The sequence below is a fragment of the Pseudophryne corroboree genome, chromosome 7 (assembly GCF_028390025.1).
Source record: "Pseudophryne corroboree isolate aPseCor3 chromosome 7, aPseCor3.hap2, whole genome shotgun sequence".
NCBI classification, from domain to species: Eukaryota; Metazoa; Chordata; class Amphibia; order Anura; family Myobatrachidae; genus Pseudophryne; species Pseudophryne corroboree.
The window spans coordinates 123,955,565-123,978,073 of record NC_086450.1 but is presented as its reverse complement, the minus strand read 5'-3'; the positions used below and the strand labels follow the sequence as shown (position 1 = coordinate 123,978,073).

General features: G+C 44.5%; 1 protein-coding gene across 4 annotated transcripts in view; it reads right to left on the bottom strand.

The window, feature by feature from the left end:
- Positions 1-22,509, bottom strand: part of COBLL1 (cordon-bleu WH2 repeat protein like 1) — a 275,238-nt gene that overhangs the window by 94,132 nt on the left and 158,597 nt on the right. For all 4 annotated transcript variants that reach the window (XM_063933618.1, XM_063933617.1, XM_063933620.1 and 1 more), the window contains 4 exons: positions 21,188-21,376; positions 17,155-17,362; positions 13,611-13,839; positions 6,156-6,194 (listed from right to left, as the gene is read on the bottom strand). In XM_063933618.1, coding sequence (XP_063789688.1) covers positions 6,156-6,194; positions 13,611-13,839; positions 17,155-17,362; positions 21,188-21,376 — 665 coding nt within the window. The remainder of the gene's footprint in view (positions 1-6,155; positions 6,195-13,610; positions 13,840-17,154; positions 17,363-21,187; positions 21,377-22,509) is intronic.

Sequence of the window (22,509 nt, the reverse complement as noted above, 5' to 3'; positions counted from 1 at the left end):
GACTGTTAACATTTGTTTAGTCCTCAGAGCATACACATATTATATTCACATAACAGTTTAAGAATTTAGAATAAATAAATAAAAAAAGAAATAAAAAAAAACTATACGTTTTATGGGTGGTCTTCAGGTTGCCGACTGTCGGGATCCCGGCGCACAGTATACCGGCGCCGGAATCCCGACAGCTGGCATACCGACAGATTTTCTCCCTCATGGGGGTCCACGACCCCCATGGAGGGAGAATAAATAGCGTGGAGCGCGCCACCATGCCCGCAGCGTGGCGAGCCCGTAAGGGGCTCATTTGCGCTCGCCACGCTATCGGTATGCCGGCGGTCGGGCTCCCGACGTCGGTATGCTGGTCGCCGGAAGCCTGGCCGCCGGCATTCCATACTACACCCCGTTTTACAACTGTACATTTGTCTTCAAAAACAAAACTGAATCCTAACAGTGACTGGAATTAAGGACTAAACGTACTAGGCAGCAAGTTTAAAAGGGTTTAGAAACCGATGTATCCCACTGCAGAAAGACTATGTAAAAACCACAGTATTTACTAAATGTAATTTTGACCCTCTAAACAGAACCCACCATTGATCGCAATCTTCTAAAACTACAATTCTAACATGGTTTAAAAGTGCTGCATTGGTCCCCAGGGTCTGTGCAGGTTAAAAATCGGTGGCACTCAGGTAAAAACAACATGAAGCAAGCCTGGTAGGTTCACCAACGTTTCAATGCCAGAAGCATTTTCATCATGGCATTGAAACGTTGGTGAAACAGCCAGGCTTGCTTCATGTTGTTTTTTCCAGAGTGCCACCGATAGATATATATATATATATACATACATGCATATATACACACACACACACATAAACACACACATTATAATAGAGATAGTGTGTGAGTCCATTGTCTGGCACACCCAACCCAGTAACCAAAATAGCAACTGCAGCCGATGCACTCACAATATAGAAGATCAGAGGTGTGGCACTCACAGCTGTATCTTTTATGAAGCCGTGAGTGTTGCACCTCTGCTTTCCCACACACACTATATTTTTATATATATATATATATATATATATATATATATATATATATATATATATATATATACATACACATACATACATATACATACACACACCCACATATAATATATACATACACACACACACGCGCCAGAGCTGTAACTAGGTGTGTGCCAGCGGTGCCTGGTACACAGCGCATGTGCACTGTGGGCGCAGTACCGCCGGCAAAATCCGCAGGGCAGCTTTACTACTGCCTACTGTAAAATAGAGCTCCATAGCCACTGCCACTAGCTGCAGCGCTGCCCTCGGTGAGGTGCGCAGCCCAGCTCCTTCTCACGCCTACAATAGACACCTAGCCGGGTAGCGTTGCCCGTCCACAGGCTCCCCTCTCCGGCTGCAGCTATCTTGTCCCTGTGAGTGGGCATCACTCCTTCTGCACTGCAACCATGCCTGGAGCATGGAGATAGGGTGCGCGCTCTCCTTAGTCCCCCTCTCTGGCTGCAGCTATCTTGTCCCCATGAGTGGGCATCCGAGGCCCCTCCCACTCACTTCCCATGCCCCTCCAGCGCATCCAGTAGTGTGTGGACTGGAGAGGGACACAGAAGCCGTCAGCTGAGTGTCAGTGCAGATGGGACAAGCTATGTATATGTAAGTAGTGCAATAGTTAATTTCTGAGTAGGGGAAGGGGGTGCAACACACACTCTCACTCTCTTTACACACACTCACTCTATCTATCTGCCGGAATGTGTGTAAGGGGTAATACTGTGCAGTGTAAAGTGACTGATGGTCGCTACCGTGTCGTGTAATGTGACTGACGGACGCTAATGTGTCGTGTAATGCGACTAACAGTCACTACTGTGTCGTGTAGTGTGACTGACTGTCGCTACTGTGTCGTGTAGTGTGACTGACGGCCACTACCGTGCTTGGTAATGTGACTGACGGATGCTACTGTGTCGTGTAATGTGACGGACGGACGCTACTGACGCGCGCCTTCGGTGCACACTGCCCTATATTAAGTATGGAGCAGGGGGCACCAATTTTCTTTGAACTGCCTGCCGTAATGTGTAAAACAGGGACTCTGCCTGCTGCAATGTGTAAAAAGTAGAGCTGTGCGGCGGGCACTTTTCGTGTTTTGGTTCTAATTCCACTTCGTGTTTTGGTTTTGGCTTGGTTTTGCCAAAACCACCATTTCATGTTTTGGTTTTGGATCTGGATGATTTTTAAAAAAACAAAACAAAACACAAAAACAGCAAAAATCACAGAATTTGGGGGTAATTTTGATCCTACGGTATTATTAACCTCAATAACAATCATTTCCAGTCTATTCTGAACACCTCACAATATTGTTTTTAGTCCAAAAGGTGGCACCGAGGTTGCTGGATGACTAAGCTAAGCGACACAAGTGGACAACACAAACACCTGGCCCATCTAGGAGTGGCACTGCAGTGGCAGACAAGAGGGCAGATATTAAGAAAAAAAGGCCCTGAACAGCACCTCATGCAAAGATGTTGAAGAGGTGCAATGAGGTAGCTGTATGACTAAGCCAAGCGACGCAAACAATTCCAACTGGAATTATACGTCCAAATCACAGGAATTAATTGGCAAGATCACTGTACTTAATAAATTGTAAATCACTGAAATTAATTGGCAAAATCACTGTAATTATACGTCCAAATCACTGGAATTAATTGGCAAGATTACTGGAATTAATAATTATAAATCACTGAAATTAATTGCCAAAATCATTGTAATTATACGTCCAAATCACTGGAATTAAATGGCAAAATCTCGCTATCGCCTGCCTAGTGAACTGGAATCTAGATGGGATTTGTTACCGGGGACACAATACCTCCATCAATTGTCTAAATCCCACTGCACTAATGGCAGATACCGGATTCACGTCTAACACCAACATAAGTGTCAAGGCCTCAGTTATGAGGGCTTCCATCGTCATGTGAAGCTGAACCACTAGTCATTAACATAGGCCAGGGCTTCAGCCGTTCCTTGCCACTCCGTGTCGTAAATGGCATATTGGCAAGTTTACGTTTCTCCACAGACAATTAAAAAAATGTTTTTGGTTCTTTTTACTGAACTTTGGCTTTTTGGATTTTACACGCCCTCTACTATCACATTGGGCATCGGCCTTGGCAGACGACGTTGATGGCATTTCATCGTCTATGTTATGGCTAGCGGCAGCAGCTTCAGCACTAGGAGGAAGTGGTTCTTCTTGATCTTTCCCTATTTTCTCCTCAAAATTTTTGTTTGCCATTATTTTTTGGGAGTTATATGAGACAATATGCGGCACAGGAATGACTGATGAGACAGGGCACTACCACTGGTCTGATGCAGCACAACAGGTTTTTGTTATAATTGTTATACTGCAGCAGTGGACATATAGCAGCAGCGTATATCGTCACTGGAATTACCGATGACACAGGACACTACCACTGGTCTGCACAACACAGCACCACTTTATACAGCTACACTGGATATATGGCAGCAGAGAACACCAACACTGTGACTGGCTGGACTGATGCAGCACAATACACTGACTACACTGGACTGGTCTGCACAACACAGCACCACTTATACAGCTAGACTGGATATATGGCAGCAGAGAACACCAACACTGTGAATGGCTGGACTGATGCAGCACAAAACACTGAGTGACTACACTGGACTGGTCAACACTTGCCACCCCACTTTCCCGCCCCAACACACAGACACTGAAAACTGAGGACACGTCCTCTCTATACACTCTCCAAGACTGGAGTGAAAATGGCAGCGACGCGCGGCTCCTTATATGGAATCCAAATCCCGCGAGAATCCGACAGCGGGATGATGACGTTTTCCTGCGTTCGGGTTTCAGAGTCAGGCGGGAAAACCCAAGCCGGACTCGGATCCGGGCTCAGAAGGCAAAGTTCGGTAGGGGTAGGTTCTCCGAGAACCGAACCTGCTCATCTCTAGTAAAAAGGGGACTACCTGGCGTAATGTGGAAAAGGGCTCTACCTGGTGTAGTGGCTCTACTGTGTGGCATCATTTGAATAATGGTGACTACTGTGCAGCGTAACATGAATTGGTATTATTTTGTGGCCACGTCCCTTCCCCATGAAGCCATGCCCCTATATTTTTGATACGCATGGACCCTATTTTAAATAATGAGGGGGCGGATGACGCTGTATCTTGCACACAGCGCTAAAATGTCTAGTTACGGCACTGATATTCACATACACACATACTAAAGAATTGTTGACCCCCCTCACACACACAAAAATTGGCTAACATTTTAATGGAAAAACACACAGTTTCTGTGGTCTTCACAAATATGAAAAAAAAAGAAGAAGAAGTAAGGCTACACAGACCATAGGAATCTTTGCAGCACGTTCCACAATCATGTCTATCGGAGGCAGATCGTTTTCTTTTTTTCTTGAGTGGGATTGTGGCTAGTTTTAGTAAATTTGGAGATTTCTATACATTGGGACAGTGTTTTCTATGCTACATTGTAGTTTCACAGCATTTTTTGCAGCAGTTTTATAGCTTAGCAAATTGGTGGGGTACAATTATGCAAATCCACTGGGATTTCAAACTTGTTGCCTACTAAATGATTATGTGCACATACAGTAAACAAGCATCAGAAAGCTATTGTAAATCCAATTTTAGCGCAAACATTTATGACAAAAACTACACTCAAATACATTTTAGATTGTAATTTTTTTGACAAATGTAATATATACTTGTAGCATGACAGGATAAGAATTTCATGAAGCCCCAGAAAATGAGATCATCAGACAATACTGCTTGGATTTGAAAAAATAAAAAAATTACCCTCTCAGCACCAGTCCTGACTTTACAAGGATGAGAGTAAGAAAACAAATGAAACATAAAATAGCAGCAGCGCGCACGGGTCATTGGGGGTCATTCCGAGTTGTTCGCTCGTTGCCGATTTTCGCAACGGAGCGATTAAGGCAAAAATGCGCATGCGCATGGTACGCAGCGCGCATGCGCTAAGTATTTTAGCACAAAACTTAGTAGATTTACTCACATCCAAACGAAGAATTTTCATCGCTGAAGTGATCGGAGTGTGATTGACAGGAAGTGGGTGTTTCTGGGCGGAAACTGACCGTTTTCTGGGATTGTGCGAAAAACGCAGGCGTGCCAGGATAAAACGCGGGAGTGTCTGGAGAAACGGGGGGAGTGGCTGGCCGAACGCAGGGCGTGTTTGTGACGTCAAACCAGGAACGAAACAGGCTGAGCTGATCGCAGTGTAGGAGTAAGTCTCGAGCTACTCAGAAACTGCTAAGAATTATTTATTCGCAATTATGCTACTCTTTCGTTCGCAATTCTGCTATGCTAAGATTCACTCCCAGGGGGCGGCGGCCTAGCGTGTGCAATGCTGCTAAAAGCAGCTAGCGAGCGAACAACTCGGAATGACCCCCACTGCTTCCAATGTGCAGTGCTCTATAGTGAATATTGTGCACGAACAGTCTACCAACCAGGAACCACTTGCTAAGGTGCCTGATTGTTACACAAGGACCAGCAATGGTCAGGTGCTGCCAGGAGCACGCTGCCCAAGATTCAGCAGGACACAACTGTACTGCCTGGTACTGTACAGCAGGACATACAGTAACTTTGTTAAAAAAAAAAAAAAAAAACTTTCCGCAGAACCGAATGCCAATTATCTAGGAGATAATCGCCTACGGGCACTTATGTAATGTTTTGCTATCCTGGCAGTGGGATGGGCCACAGAGAACTGGAGTTTGGTCCAGGAAAATTGCACAATTAATTGAACACTTTAAAAACGCATTTTCTTTTAACCCCTTCCGACAAATGAGAAACCAATTATTTTTTTCCTGAGATATCATCAGGTTTGTTTTTAATATTTTCATATGTAAGGCACATCTGTAACTAACACAGGTGAAAACCAAAGTGAATAGCTACAGTACACAGTTAAATAGCTAAACATGTCAACTGTCGACGTTCTGACAAGGTCGATATTTGAATGCTGACTTAACATAGCACACCCTATATAAATATACCCTCTGCAACATTTCACAACGATAACGTGATTTTTTCACTTTGAATAACGTAACTTCAATTCAGTATTAACTTCAATAATATTAACAGTGGAACACTTACCCTGCAAAGGTGGCGGCCTGAACTCTGTAGGAGATGCAGCTAAAACGAAAGAAGCATGAATTATGATTATATATATATATATATATATATATATAATGTGTATGTATGTATGTATGTATGTATGTATGTATGTATGTATGTATGTGAGAATGTGGGATAGACCTAATGTTTGTTTGCGCTAAGTTTGGAGCTCAACCCTATGACGTACCCTCTGTTAGACAGAGTACAAAAATAAAAATACAATAAATAAAATGTCGGAGCTGTGTTATACAATAATTGTATAACACAGCTCCCTTAGACATTTTATTTCTTGTATATATATATATATATATATATATATATATATATATATTTTTTTTTTTATTTTTTTTTTAATTATATACACACACATACATACATACATACATACATACACACACATAATATATACATTCACACACACACACACACACACACACACACACACGATAGTTTACTGTAGTAGAGGAATATATATACTACATGCGGAAAACTATTTCTATATCTGAGAACTATAGATATCTATATCTGAGCACTGACATTGGGAAACACAGAAGGGTCTTCATTGAAGACTCCCGGGTTTATCCTGGTAATTCTCTGATGGCAACAGTGTCCATAAAGACCCATATTGCACGGAGGTCATGGGTTAGATCCCCACCATGGCCCTAAGTGTGTGGAGTTTGTATATCCGCGTACTTGTGTGGGTTTCCTCCCACAATCCAAAAATATACTGGTACGTTAATTGGGTTCCAACAAAAATTAACCCTAATGTGTAAGAAGTGGTATTCATGTGACCGGCAGTCAGCAGACCGATGGTCACATGACCTTCCCCAAAATCCCGCCCCCTCACTATCCCAACGGTCAGCATGCCGACCAACAGGGACTATTTCCACTCGTGGGTGTCCACGACACCCATAGCGTGGGAAGAGCCCGAGGCGACCGCAGGTCGTCACCGAGCCCGCAAGGGGCTTGCTGCACTCGCCCTCCCCGCTGAGATACCAGCGTCGGTATGCTGACCGATGGTCAGGAGACCATTGGTCAGCCATACCACACCCGTGGGTAAGTGTGTGAATGTGGAAGGAATACAGATCGTAAGCTCCACTGAGACAGGGACCAATGTGAATTGGTAAATATTCTCTGTAAAGCGCTGCAGAATATGTGTGCACTACATAAATAACTAGTAATAAATATTGATCACCATGTTTACCATTTAATTGCGGTACACATACTACTTATCGCCTTACTTTGATACAAAATAATTACACTAGAGAGCGCTGTTTCTCACTCTTTCTTTACATTATATATGTACATACTATAGATACGTACACAATGGTCCAAATAAAACAATTTGTAAAATTAACATTTTTAAGACATGTTCAGTATCATACATTTCTCTGACGTCCTAGTGGATGCTGGGTACTCCGTAAGGACCATGGGGTATAGACGGGCTCCGCAGGAGACTGGGCACTCTTAAAAGAAAGATTAGGTACTATATCTGGTGTGCACTGGCTCCTCCCTCTATGCCCCTCCTCCAGACCTCAGTTAGTATCTGTGCCCGGCCAGAGCTGGATGCACCCTAGGGGCTCTCCTGAGCTTCCTAGAAAAGAAAGTATTTGTTAGGTTTTTTATTTTCAGTGAGATCTGCTGGCAACAGACTCACTGCTACATGGGACTGAGGGGAGAGAAGCGAACCTACCTGCTTGCAGCTAGCTTGGGCTTCTAAGGCTACTGGACACCATTAGCTCCAGAGGGATCGAACACAGGCCCAGTCCTCGGTCGTCCGGTCCCGAAGCCGCGCCGCCGTTCCCCTTGCAGAGCCAGAAGAACGAAGAGAAGTTGAAAATCGGCGGCTGAAGACTCCGGTCTTCATTAAGGTAGCGCACAGCACTGCAGCTGTGCGCCATTGCTCCCTTAGCACACCACACACTCCGGTCACTGATGGGTGCAGGGCGCTGGGGGGGGCGCCCTGGGCAGCAATTAGATTACCTTACTTGGCGAAAAGCACATAATACAGTCTGATAAACTGTATATGTGCATTAACCCCCGCCATTAAAGTACATAAAAGGACAGAAGCCCGCCGCTGAGGGGGCCGAGCCTTCTTCCTCAGCCCACCGGCGCCATTTTCTCTTCACAGCTCAGCTGGAAGGAAGCTCCCCAGACTCTCCCCTGCAGTATCCTGGTACACAAAGAGTAAAAAAGAGAGGGGGGGCACATAAATTTAGGCGCAAAACTGTGTATATAAGCTGCTATAGGGGAAAAATCACTCAGTATAGTGTACATCCCTGTATTATATAGCGCTGTGGTGTGTGCTGGCATACTCTCTCTCTGTCTCTCCAAAGGGCCTGGTGGGGGAACTGTCTTCAAATAGAGCATCCCCTGTGTGTGTGGTGTGTCGGTACGCGTGTGTCGACATGTATGAGGTAAAAGGCTCCTCTAAGGAGGTGATAGAGCGGATAAGTGTGTGGGAGGGTGTCTCCGTCAACAACGCCGACACCTGTTTGGATATGTGTAAGTGCTACGGTAAAATTATTGCACAAAAGGTTAGGGAACAGAAAGGAAATCTACCCTGGTCTGTCCCTATGTCACAGAGTCCTTCAGAGTCTCTCTATGCTCACTATCAAAAATAACAAAGTATCGACACGGAGTTTAACTCCACTGTCGACTACGATAATGCAAAGTTACAGCCAAGAGGGCTAAAAGATATTCAATATATGATTATTGGAATAAAAGATGATTTGCATATCACTGATGACTCATCTGTCCCTGACACGAGAGTACACGTTAAGGGGAAGAATGCTGAGGTAAATTTCCCTCCTCTCATGAGGAAAAAGAGCGGGAATCTCCAGACAAGAGACGGCAGCTTCCCACAAGAGAATTCTCAGGCTGTATCCTTTCCCCACTAGGGCCAGGATGTGTTGAGAATCTCCCCCTTGGGTGTCCTGTTTGCACTAGCTATTCTCAGGGATCCTGCAGATAGTGTGCACATTCTAGTATACTACCCAGACCGGCGATTGTGTCGGCATGGGTTTATAGCGCTGTGGCAGCGTGGACAGATACCTTATCAGCAGAGATTGAGACCCTAGTATGCATATAAATATTTTAAGATGCTGTCTTAAGTGATAGATATATAATTATAAAGCATGCCCAAAGGGACATGAGTATACTGGGTCCTAGAGACAAAAGCTATGTCGATTTCTGTTTGACGTGTCCAGTAGAATATACATTGGACAGATGATGCCGACTTAAGAGGCATATGGAAGGCTGAGGATTGTGTGGAGAAAGGTTCTCGGGCCTGGTCTCCACAGCTATAGCTGGTGATTCTGATATTTTGCCTTATATTCCTGCACAGCCTAGGAAAGCCCGACATTATTAAATGCAGCTTTTCGAATAAAGAAACAAGAAAGTCTGAGGTGCGTCCTTTCTTGTCAGAGCCGGGGGCAGAGGAAAGAAGCTGTACAACACAGCTAGTCCCCAGGAACAGAAGTCCTCCCCGGCCTCTACAAAAATCCACCGCATGTCGCTGGGGCTCCACAGGCGGAGCTAGGCCCGGTGGGGACACGCCTTCGTAAGTTCAGCCACAAGTGGGTTCACTCCCTGTTAGATCCCTGGGCAATAGAAATTGTATCGCAGGGATACAGGCTGGACTGTGAGAAGATGCCCCCTCACCGAGGACCCGGCGGGCTTCCCCCCAAGAGAGGGAGCCAGTGTTAACTGCAATTCGTAAATTGTATCTTCAACAGGTGGTGGTCAAGGGTCCCCTCCTTCAACAAGAGGGTGTTATTATTCGACCATGTTATAATCCCGAAACCAGACGGTTCGGTTAGACCCATATTGAATTAAAATCCCTGAACATATACCTGAAAAGGTTCAGGTTCAAGATGGAATCGCTAAGAGCGGTCATTGCAAGCCTGAAATGAATCGGGACATAAGGGATGCATACCTTCGTGTCCCCATTTATCCACCTCATCAGGCGTACCTCAGAATTGCGGTACGGGATTGTCATTACGAATTTCACCAAGGTAATGGCGGATATGATGGTGCTCCTGCGGAAGCAAGGTGTCACTATTATCACATACTTGGATGATCTCCTCATAAAAGCGAGATCAAGAGAGCAGTTGCTGGACAGCGTGTCACCTTCTCTGGAAGTGAAACGGCAACACGACTGGATTCTATATATTCCGAAGTCGCAGTTGGTTCCTACAGCTCATCTGCCTCGCCTAGGCATGATCCTAGACACAGACCAGAAGAGGGTTTATCTCCCGATAGAGAGAGCTCAGGAGCTCATGACACTGGTCAGGAATCTATTGAAAACCAAAACAGGTGTCAGTGCATCACTGCACTCGAGTCCTGGGAAGGATGATGGCATCATACGAGGCCATCCCCTTCGGCTGGTTCCATGCAAGGACAATGGAACTTACTGGACAAGTGGTCCGGATCACATCTTCAGATGCATCGGTTAATCACCCTATCCCCCAGGGCCAGGGTGTCTCTCCTGTGGTGGCTGCGGAGTGCTCACCTTCTCGAGGGCCGCAGATCCGGCATTCAGGACTGGGTCCTGGTGACCACGGATGCAAGCCTCCGAGGGTGGGGGGCAGTTACACAGGGAAGAAAATTCCAAGGTTTGTGGTCAAGCCAACAGACTTGCCTTCACATCAATATCCTGAAACTAAGGGCCATATACAACGCCCTAAGTCAAGCGGAGTTCCTGCTTCGCGACCAACCGGTTCTGATCCAGTCAGACCGCAGGGGCTCATGTAAACCGCCAGGGCGGCACAAGGAGCAGGGTGACGAGGGTAGAAGCCACCAGAATTCTTCGCTGGGCGGAGAATCAAGTAAGCGCACAGTCAGCAGTGTTCATTCCGGGAGTGGACACGACCTCCACCCGGGAAAGTGGTGACTTCATCAGGAAGTCTTCACGCAGTTTTGCAAATTGATGGAAACTGCCTCAGGTGGACTACATGGCGTTCCCACCTCAATAAAAAGATAAAAAAGGTTTTACGCTGGGTCAAGGGACTCTCAGGCGATAGCTGTGGTCGCACTAGTAACACCGTGGGTGTTCCAGTCGGTCTATATATTCCCTCCTCTTCCTCTCAGACCCAAGGGCTGAGAATTGTAATAAACGGAGGAGTGTGAACAATATTCTTTGCTCCGGATTGGCCAAGAAGGACTCGGTACCTGGAACTGCAAGAAATGCTCTCAGAGGACCCATGGCCTCTGCCTCTCAGTCAGGACATGTTGCAACAGGGACCCTGTCTGATCCAAGACTTACCGCGGCTGCGTTGGACGGCATGGCGGTTGAACGCCGGATCCTAGCGGAAAAGGGCATTCCGGATGCAGTTATACCTACGCTGATAAAGGCTAGGAAAGACGTGACAGCAAGACTTTCACTGTATATGGCGAAAATAGGTTGCTTGGTGTGTGGCCGGGAAGGCCCTACAGAGGAATTCCAGGGGGGTCGATTCCTGCATTTCCTACAGTCAGGAGTGACTATGGGCCTAAAATTAGAATCCATAAAGGCCAAAATTTCGGCCCTATCCCTTTTTCTCTCAAAAAGAACTGGCTTCACTGCCTGAAGTTCGGACGTTGTTACAGGGGTGCTGCATATTCAGCCCCTTTTGTGCCTCCAGTGGCACCTTGGGATCTTAACGTGTGTTGGATTCCTAAAATCCCACTGGTTTGAGCCACTTAAGACCGTGGAGCTAAAATATCTCACGTGGAAAGTGGTCATGCTTTTGGCCTTAGCTTGGACTAGGCGTGTGTCAGAATTGGCGGCTTTGTCATGTAAAAGCCCATATCTGATCTTCCATATGGAAAGGGCAGAATGGAGGACTCGTCCCCAATTTCTCCCTAAGGTGGTATCATCGTTTCATTTGAACCAACCTATTGTGGTGCCTGCGGCTACTAGGGACTTGGAGGATTCCAAGTTGCTGGACGTAGTCCGGGCCCTGAAACTTTATGTTTCCAGGACGGCTAGAGTCAGAAAAACTGACTCGCTATTTATCCTGCATGCACCCAACAAGCTGGGTGCTCCTGCTTCAAAGCAGACTATTGCTCGCTGGATCTGCAGCACGATTCAGCTTGCACATTCTGCAGCTGGACTGCCGCATCCTAAATCAGTAAAAGCCCATTCCACGAGGAAGGTGGGCTCTTCTTGGGCGGCTGCCCGAGGGGTCTCGGCTTTACAACTTTGCCAAACTGCTACTTGGTCGGGTTCAAACACTTTTGCAAAATTCTACAAGTTTGATACCTTGGCTGAGGAGGACCTTGAGTTTGCTCATTCGGTGCTGCAGAGTCATCCGCACTCTCCCGCCCGTTTGGGAGCTTTGGTATAATCCCCATGGTCCTTACGGAGTACCCAGCATCCACTAGGACGTCAGAGAAAATAAGAATTTACTCACCGGTAATTCTATTTCTCGTAGTCCGTAGTGGATGCTGGGAGCCCGTCCCAAGTGCGGACTCTCTGCAATACATGTATATAGTTATTGCTTAACTAAAGGGTTATTGTATGAGCCATCTGTTGAGAGAGGCTCAGTTATTGTTCATACTGTTAACTGGGTATAGTTATCACGAGTTGTACTGTGTGATTAGTGTGGCTGGTATGAGTCTTACCCTGGATTCCAAATCCTTTCCTAGTAATGTCAGCTCTTCCGGGCACAGTTTCCCTAACTGAGGTCTGGAGGAGGGGCATAGAGGGAGGAGCCAGTGCACACCAGATATAGTACCTAATCTTTCTTTTAAGAGTGCCCAGTCTCCTGCGGAGCCCGTCTATACCCCATGGTCCTTACGGAGTACCCAGCATCCACTACGGACTACGAGAAATAGAATTACCGGTGAGTAAATTCTTATTTTTTTATTTTTTGCAGGACTAATTTTATCTATTCCAATCCAATAACCCTTTTGGTCGCAGCTGTTTGGAAACATGGCCACTTAGTGTGGACTCCTTTGAGTCATGGGTAGATTTTAGAACTGCATAACTGATTGGACAGCTGCAGCAGCCAATTAGAAAATTAACTCAGTACACGCCTAGCATATGAAGTTCTGGATCCGGGCACTCTTTCATTTAAATGTGAGGATTTCCTGTACCCAGAGGACTGAACAGCAGCGACTACGAAGGAACACATAGGCATGTACAATGACATCATCAACAAAGAGTTTTACTAAGAGATCAAACTACAGATGTAGCCGTGTTCAGCTTTGCCGCCAAGTGTCCTAATCACGGCATAGCTGACGCAGCTAGTGTGCCCACAAACTCTGCCGTGCCGCTATTAGAATACATAGGGCTGTGGCTGGTTGCAGCCTGGTGTATTAAGTCGCTCCGGCAGCACGGCACGTCATGTCATGTGTGCCTGTGCCACGCGTGCGACAAGTGTGGCTACATCCATAGCTGCATTATTGTTTAGCAATTATAGGTCAAAATGAAACAAAATCAATTCTTACCTTTGCTGTGATCCATTGCATACAGTTCCCTTAAGCCAAGATCATTCAGGGACTTTGTTATGTCTAGGGGTTTTTGTGACTCGTAGTCATGTAGCAACACTGTAGTTCGAGGATCAAATTCACATTTACTGCTGATTGAGCGGATGAGATCTTGTAGAGAAATAAAAGGGCTGACTCTCATTACTGTCTTCTGAGTTCTTTTGTAGTTTATTACCAGACGAACCGTTTGCTGCGGAAGACAGATGGTATTTATGAGAGCGCTTGGTAGTTTCTGCTGCATGTAATCAAAGTAACTCATTGCTGGAGGATTTATCAGAAGATGCGAAATATAATTTCCAGGGTGGACTGTCTCAATATTTGCTTCTGGTCTTCCTGCCAAAACAGGGACCCCAGCCCTGAAACACTGTGGGTGTAGGTACAGTCGTATGCCAGGAGGAAGCTTTGGTAATTGGGCCAGGATTCATTTTAGCTGCTCCAAACACTTACGTGCCCATATAATGTAAATCCTATTAGTTGGAATGTTTATGAAACATTTTGGCCATGTGCACTCTATTTGCTCTGCACTAAGGCCCAGATTTATCATGCCTTGGAGTGATAAATTGCACGGTGATAAAGTACCAACAAACCACCTCCGGTCATGTTACAGGATGTGTCTGAATAATGACAATTAGGAGCTGATTAAAGGTGACTTTATCACCATGCAATTTAGCACACTCCAAGGCCTGATAAATCTTGGCCTAAGTTCATAACCTGTAGCTAGCAGCTGTGTTGGCATGCGATAGTGTGAGTAGCAGGAGATCTAGTTTATATCCCAGTGACTGCATGCTCTGTGTTACCCAAGCTAGATTTTTCATGCAATACCTCGATGCATTGTGGTACAGTATATGTAGCTTTAAGGAACTGCAATCTGTAGTAGAAGTAGATCTGCAAAGCTTCATATTCCATAATATGTACATAGGGGTTTTTCATGAAACCTCATCTATGATAAGAGAATGCATTCTGCCAGTCGGAATTAAAAAGTGATAGTTGCTATGAATGATGATCAACAGCTACCAGATTGCAGTGGCGGGACGGGGGGTATGTGGCATCACTCTGGGGGCATGCCCAGCAAAGAGCACCTCAGCACAAAAACAAGCAAAGGCGAAAATACAGGACATTAGCAAGAAATGATGTATAATAATGTACAGAAAACATAGTAGCTAGCTATACAACAATTAACGGCCTGATTATGAGTCACAAGCGATTCCACTATGCGTGCAAATGGTCGATGTGTTTCAACTGCGCATGAGTCTAAATCGCACAGATCATGTGACCCACGGTGTGCACACACACATATGCAGGTGCAGTTGAGATGTACGGTCTCCGAATTGTTTGTAAATGATGTCCCGAGTGTTTCTGGGAGGCGGTTATTCAGATCATGGGGCAATATTCCAAAATGTTTTTTTCTGTGCACATAGGGCCTAATTCAGAGTTGATCACAGCAGCAAATATGTTAGTAGTTGGGTAAAACCATGTGCACTGCAGGGGGGGGGGGGGGGGGGGGGGGGAGATATAACATGTGCAAAGAGTTAAGGCCTGTACACACTGACCAATATATCGTCCGTTCTATTGAACGGCCGATATATCGCAGGTCCGTCGGCCAGTGTGTACGGGCGATATGTCTGTGAACTCCATTGTTCACAGACATATAGCGTCGGCCATGCAGCACAGCCGACGGCCAATATATCTACCGATATATTGGCGCATCGCTGTGTGTGTATGGGCGATCAGCCAACTGCCCGTACACATGCTGCGGCAGCCGGCGGTGATTGACAGCTGAACTGGGCAGGCGTGTGTACACGCTCGCCCAGTTCATGACGTCAGTCCCCGACGGATCGGGCAGTGTGTATGCACAGCACACAGCCCGATCTGTCCATAGATATATCTGCCGATCAATTGATCTGCAGATATATCGACCAGTGTGTACCCACCATTACATTTGGGTGGGGTGTGTTCAAACTGAAATCTAAATTGCAGTGTAAAAATAAAGCAGACCGTATTTACCCTGCACAGAAACAAAATAACCCACCCAAATCTAACTCTCTCTGAACATGTTATATCTTCCACACCTGCAGTGCACATGGGTGGTCATTCCGAGTTGATCGCACGTAGCAACTTTCTGCTGCTCGTGCGATCAACTTGACGCCGCCTATGGGGGAAGGTATTTTAGCATAGCAGGGCTGCGATCGCTTGTGCAGCCCTGCTATGCTAAAAAAAATTTCCTGCAAAACAAGACCAGGGTCAGACCTACTTACCCTGTGCGACTGATCCAGCGACGAAGGTCCCGGGATTGACGTCAGACATCCGCCCTCCAAACGCCTGGACACGCCTGCGCTCGGATCTCCACGCCTGGAAAACGGTGAGTAGATGTCCCAGAAAGCCTCCTCGCTGTCAATCTTCTTGCGATCGCACTAGCGATCACTTTCTTCTTTGTTCTAGCCACTGCCGCAACGACGCGTGTGCGCAATGCGCCCGCCGCGCATGCACAGTCCGACCCATTCACACCACAGCGAAGAACCGGGTCGGAATGACCCCCATGGTTTTGCACAACTGCTAAAAAAATTTCTGCTGCGATCAACTCTGAAGAACCAGTGTCCAAATAGACCGGGTTTAGTTGCTAAACTAATAGGCACAATGTAGAAAGTGCTGCTTGTGTGCCTGAACAGCAAACTTTTCGCACATTTCAGCTTGCCAACTCAGGAGGCTGCAGGCTGAAATGTGTGTGCCTGCGGTTATTCATGCGCAACAATTGAATTGCTCTGTTGGGCGCCATATAGTGGCAGCTGTGGGGGAAAACAACTGAATTGCCCTCTAAAGGTGATCAAAGTGGGCACAGTCAGACACCAGGGGAAGAGCAGATACTAGCATGATCATAAATTCACAGATGCCACTACGGCAAGAGACACTAAAGTAAGTTGCACAGCATGCAACTCAGTATCAGCCTCTAAGTGTAGAAGAGGACATGCAAAATAAATAATACACAGGCCGGTAGGTGGACGGGGTAAGAGGAGACATGAAAACAGCGTAAAAGAGGATGACACGGGGCCCTGCTCAGGATATCTTACCTTGTTATATAGTTTTCATTAAAAAGATAAAATGCTTTTTGAAGTAATCCTTTACTCAGTAAGAAAGATGTGCTTCAAGGCACAGACAGTTCTGCTATCGCAAGCTTTACAGCAATGACCAATTAACAGAATTACGAATGAATAGAATTTAGTATCTGTTGGTTGTCTCCAAAATACTGGACAGTGATAAATCCTCATGTGGCTATGACAAAAGAAGGTCCATCTTCTGCACAGAACGAGGCATGGTGTGCTATGTTGTTCACACACAGGCACAAATTCACAGTAGTATATGCTTAATATGTATTTTTAGTTACTGCTCACACAAACCCATAAACCGCATGACTATAAAGCTTTCGGCTTACCCTGAAGTGCTATATATATATATATATGGGAAAAACATGTATACAGAAGCAAATCTATTTGTACATAAGAGGAGTCACCTCTGGCACTGTTGGACCAGGTTTTCTAGTTTTATCATCCAGATTTTTCGACTTCAGAACAACGCTCTCCACTTCCAGCATTCCAATGGGCGTGTTGGGTTTGAACTTAAGCTGACTGTTATCGGCCGCGATTAGATCTATTGTGTAGGTAGATGGGTTTAAATGGTACTGTGCACATAGGAATACCAGGAGGTCCATCATGGGTTTGCTGTACAAACAAAAGGGATTATATTTTCTTTCAGCAGTTACAGTTTTAGACAAACTTTTCTATACAGTTATCACTGATAATTAACTGCACTATTATTATTCATCCAAATACTCCCAAATAATGACACCTGATGAAATAGACATCTCAAGACTGCAGATTTGGTGTGTTTCCTCTTTAATGCATAATGTAATTCATCAAATCTGTAGGATGCTCTTTATAGTCATTTATTTTTCAATCATTCTGGGTCTTTCACCATAAATGAAGTTAATCTTTTTCCTGTAATTTGTTAAACCCCATGTGTCTAAGCACGATCATATTCTGTGTAGCATTTTATACCACTTATATGGACAACCCCTTAAATCAGAGGTTCCCAAACGCGGTCCACAAGCCACCCCAACAGTCCAGGATTTAGGTATATCCATGGATCAGCACAGATGGGTAAATCAAATTGACTAAGGTGCTAATTAAGTCACCTGTGGCCAAGCATGGATATATTTGAAAACCAGGACCGCTGAGGTGCCTCGAGGACCGCGTTTGGGAACCTCTACCTTAAATAAGCAGATTCACTCAGAATAGAAAACAAAAGGCAGTCTTTGATCATACTAGATTTTGTATTGATCGCTAACTGAATTATAATACAGTGCATTAGGGGCCTGTGTATCAAATCTTGTAAAGTGATAAAGTACCAGCTAATCAGCTCCTGTCAGTTTATAGGCTGCGTCTGAAAAATGACAGAAGCAGATTGGTTGGCACTTTATCTCCAAGAGTCAATACATAAGCCCCTATATCACTGTATTAGAGAGTTTTAACCATCACATAATATGCTTCATGGATAAAATATGAATTGGGACTGAGACTTAATAAAATGTTCGCCTCTTCATCTCCTAATTTTTGACGGGGATGCTGCCACAGGGGTACTATACTACATATCTGGTGGACATGCCCGAATATTATGCTCTTTTGGACTCTGTACATAGTCTCTAGAACACTCTCCTGGAAGCTCTGGTAACATGGCTGCTATGGAGAAGATAACCTACTACTTTCATACAGGGGCCACGTCTTCATTCAAGTTTGGGCTCCTTAGCTCTCTGCACAACGCAGAGTCCCATCCCTCTCTACACCTGATCGCTAATCGCCAGTAAGGACCCATGAGTGGCGTTCACTGTCTACTCGATCTTACACTATCTCCACCGGTACTTAATAATCTCCTTACAGACGGATCTGTGATTCCCTAAGCAGCTTTATATTGTGGTCACCCCCTCCCCTTCCCATTTCCTACTTTCATTCCCGTTCTGAAAGCCTACATTCTGATTGTGGTTTTTTAAATTCTTATTTACACTGCAATCTGGTCAGGTTTGTGCCTCATGTTATTTATCCGTGTCCCCTTCACTTTTTGTTCCCACAGTGGACCAGATCTCGCAGTGTTATTTGAGACTTGTATTATCTGCCTTCCTCTGTATGTATCACGGCATTTTTGACTGACCGCTAAAAAGAATTATAAAAAATATATTATAAAATATGTATGTATGTGTGTGTGTGTGTGTGTGTGTGTGTGTGTGTGTGTGTGTGTGTGTGTGTGTGTGTGTGTGTGTATAAACACACATATATGAATAGGTGCACCTGCAGACAACAAAATACTTATTAAAGACATAAAAGACATAGCACTACAACAAAACTTAAAATAAAACCATGAGTTGTTTTTTTTGTTTGAATAATACGAGTGATGCACTTAATCCAAATATTATGCTTTGGTGGAATAACATTTTTTATATTGTTTTACATAACAGGCTGCCATCTAATAAACTTAAATCAAATTTAGAATTTATATATTAAAACTAAGCAGGAGGGTGAGGGCTGGACTAAATTATAAAACCTTCTCTCAAATGTTATTTCCTTGAAATCAGAATTTGGCAAGAAACCGGCTACAGATCCATAGTATTCAGCTGAATTGTGGACTAAGTGCAGTCACTAACAAAGAGACATTTTAATTAAAGTTTAATTGCGTAAAATTCTAAACATAACAACAACAAAAAAACATTTCTTCTAAAAGCCTTGGTTGGTTGACGTTTGATTTTATTACATGGATTATTATTCTAATGTAACAAACATTCTTAAAGCATTAAAGTTGGTCTGTCATCAAGCGACAGAGTTGGTATTTACTTATTGAAAAGATGACTGTGCTTTAATAGGATTGTGGCAAGATAGGGGAGAGAGACATTGAGAATTAAGGTTTAGCTCACTTGACACTCCTCCTTGCCAGCTTGTGTACTATTTATTGTTGTGATGCCAATGTTTATATGGATATACTGTAATATATACTGTAATATATTGTATGTATTCCTAAATATTGCCAGACAGGGTTTCCCAACTCCAGTCCTCTAACAATGCATGTTTTCCATCTCTCTTGTTGGTGCACAGGTGTTCATTACAGGCTGACGTTTTAAAGATCCACAGTTGGTGTTAATTATTTCACTTGTGATACCGAGGAGATTTGTAAAACATGCACTGTTAAAGATGCCTGAGGACTGGAGTTGGGAAACGCTGAACCACAATAGGAGTGTTCCAGCTCAGTCCTTTAAGACCACTAACAGTTCATGTTTTCCAGATCTCCTAGATGAAGCACAGGTATATTAATTACTAACTGACACAATTTAAATGGAAAACATGAACTGCCAAGGGTCCTTGAAAATAGAGTTTGGCCATCCCCTGGTCTACACAGCTTTTGCAGTGTTCCTTTGTTTTGTAGTAAATACATGTATTCATGGGATGCATCCAGTCTGAGTTGACGAGCTGTAGCCAAGAAACACTTGGTGACTACGACTCGCAAAGGACTTAGGGAGGTCCCCACACAGACCAAATGAAGCAAGTCACAAGATCAGGAGTATTTAAAATTATGCTGTGCAGCACCAAAATCCCCCCCCCCCAAAAAAAAAACAGTTCATTTGTTGAAGATAACCTGGTCAGTGCTGGAATACCTCAATGCACTTTGGTACTTTGTCTACCTGCCACAAGCAGGAAGCCATTGGGCTTAGTAACTACCGTATGGGTAGAAAAGCAAAGAGTGTTGAAGCTAATGAGAGATAGTGTGTAATTTGCATTGTGCTATTATTGCGTTTATGTAACTGTTTTGCATTGTGTGCTTTTATACAAAATAAGGGTGTGTCTTTCTCCCATTCTTTGCGAAGGTCAGTGGTTCTCAAACTTTTTGAATCACGGTGCCCTAGAGTACCAGAATTTTTGTCACGGCACCCCTTAGGCCAAAGGTTTCTTACTGTTAAATATAGGATAAAATAAAACATTAATTCAATTGTGTTTATAAATCCTTAGCCTCAGTTATATGGTGAGGGACAGGATTAGCTTCTGTTCGTCCACATTTTTTATGACTGGCAGCCACCAGCACTGGTTTTGGCTATTACACAGACGCTAAATAATTTGAATTGGTCCTGAACCACCAATCCAAGGCACCCCTGCAAGTATCCCGAGGAACCCCAGGGTGTCACGGCACACAGTTTGAGAACCACTGGCCTAGGTGACCCATTTAACCCATGTCGAGGTAACAGTAAGGCCTATGGGTAGATACGGCGACTGGCAATGGCAAAAGAGCTAAATATTACCCCAATCTCTCACATACATTTTTTATTATTAGCAATAAAGTCTATCCGACCCATTCACCTGGTTTTTGTCTTATGAACAGGTAAAGAGGACGTACTTGATAAAAATCACTAATAACACAATGACATTTGCAATATGTAAAAAAGATTTTATTCTCCTCTGGGTTATCCGACCACTGTAAGCCATTATTTGCCATCATCTGTCCAACCATACCTGCCATTCACGATGGTTGATGTGAGCCGGTCCCCAGGAAGAACTACTTTTAGCTCAATGTCTCTATCAATGATGTTCTCCTTCTGATCCATGTTGTACTGTACAGTGTCTGCTGAATCAAATGATGGCAAGCTGTCAGAGTACCTGGCTTCTCCAGGAGGAAGAGGAGCCTTGCCTTTGGCTTTCTTCCTGAAAACACAAGGAAAAGAAATGCTTTGTGTTAAAATTAATCAAATAAACTTCCAGCTGGCAAGTCTTTCTATTCATGAAGTGTCTCGAGCCACATTTTTTAAATATGTTCTACTTCTACAGTACACTCCTAAAGTATCACTAAAGCTATTTAACCTTATCTATATACCGTATATAAAAAAGCTACTACTCACGTTCAAATAGACCCCTCCTATTCAGACAAACACACTTCTGAGAAATGTCATTGGACACAGCAGCGCAGAAAACCACATACAGATGCGTCCTCACACATGCAGTCTCAATACACCATGCAGCTGGAGATGACTGGCATGAGTGAGCTGCGAGGTCCCGTGCAACTCCACTAGTATCGGGCGTCTTTTTTTTTTGGACGAAAATGCATCTTAGTCACAACATGATGCGACTATGACACACCAAGAGACTGTGCTGATTAATGGGAGATGTATATCTGTGTGCGACTGAGTCTGTACAGTAAATGAAGCACAACAGAAGTTGGCATGGAAAAGGAAGGGTTGCTGCATCGTAGCACTTCGTATACAGATTCAGAGACTCAGGGGTCTATTTACTAAGCCTTGGCTGGAGATAAAGTCAACGGAGATAAAGTACCAGCCAATCAGCTCCTAACTGCCATATCACAGGCTGTGTTTGAAAAATGACATTTAGGAGCAGATTGGCTGGTACTTTATCTCCGTCCAAGGCTTAGTAAACAGACCTCTTAGGGGGACATGTACTAAGCAGTGATAAAAGTGGAAAAGTGAGCCAGTGGAGAAGTTGCCTATGGCAACCAATCAGATGCTCTGCATATTTTTATAGTGTGCAAATTATAAATGTTGCATCAATGCTGATTGGTTGCTATGGGCAACATCTCCACTGGCTCACTTCTCCACTGTGATCACTGCTTAATACATGTCCCTCTTGGTCTGTCCTAGTCACATTGTGTTGTAATAAGCAATTTTCGGGGGGGGGGGGGGGGGGGGGGGGGAAATAGGCCATTAACCTATCAGTATATGTTTAGATTATGGAAGGAAACTGGAGCACTCGGAGAAAACCCACGCAATTACAGGGAGAATATACAAACTCCACATAGTTAGGACGATACTAGAAATTGAACCCAG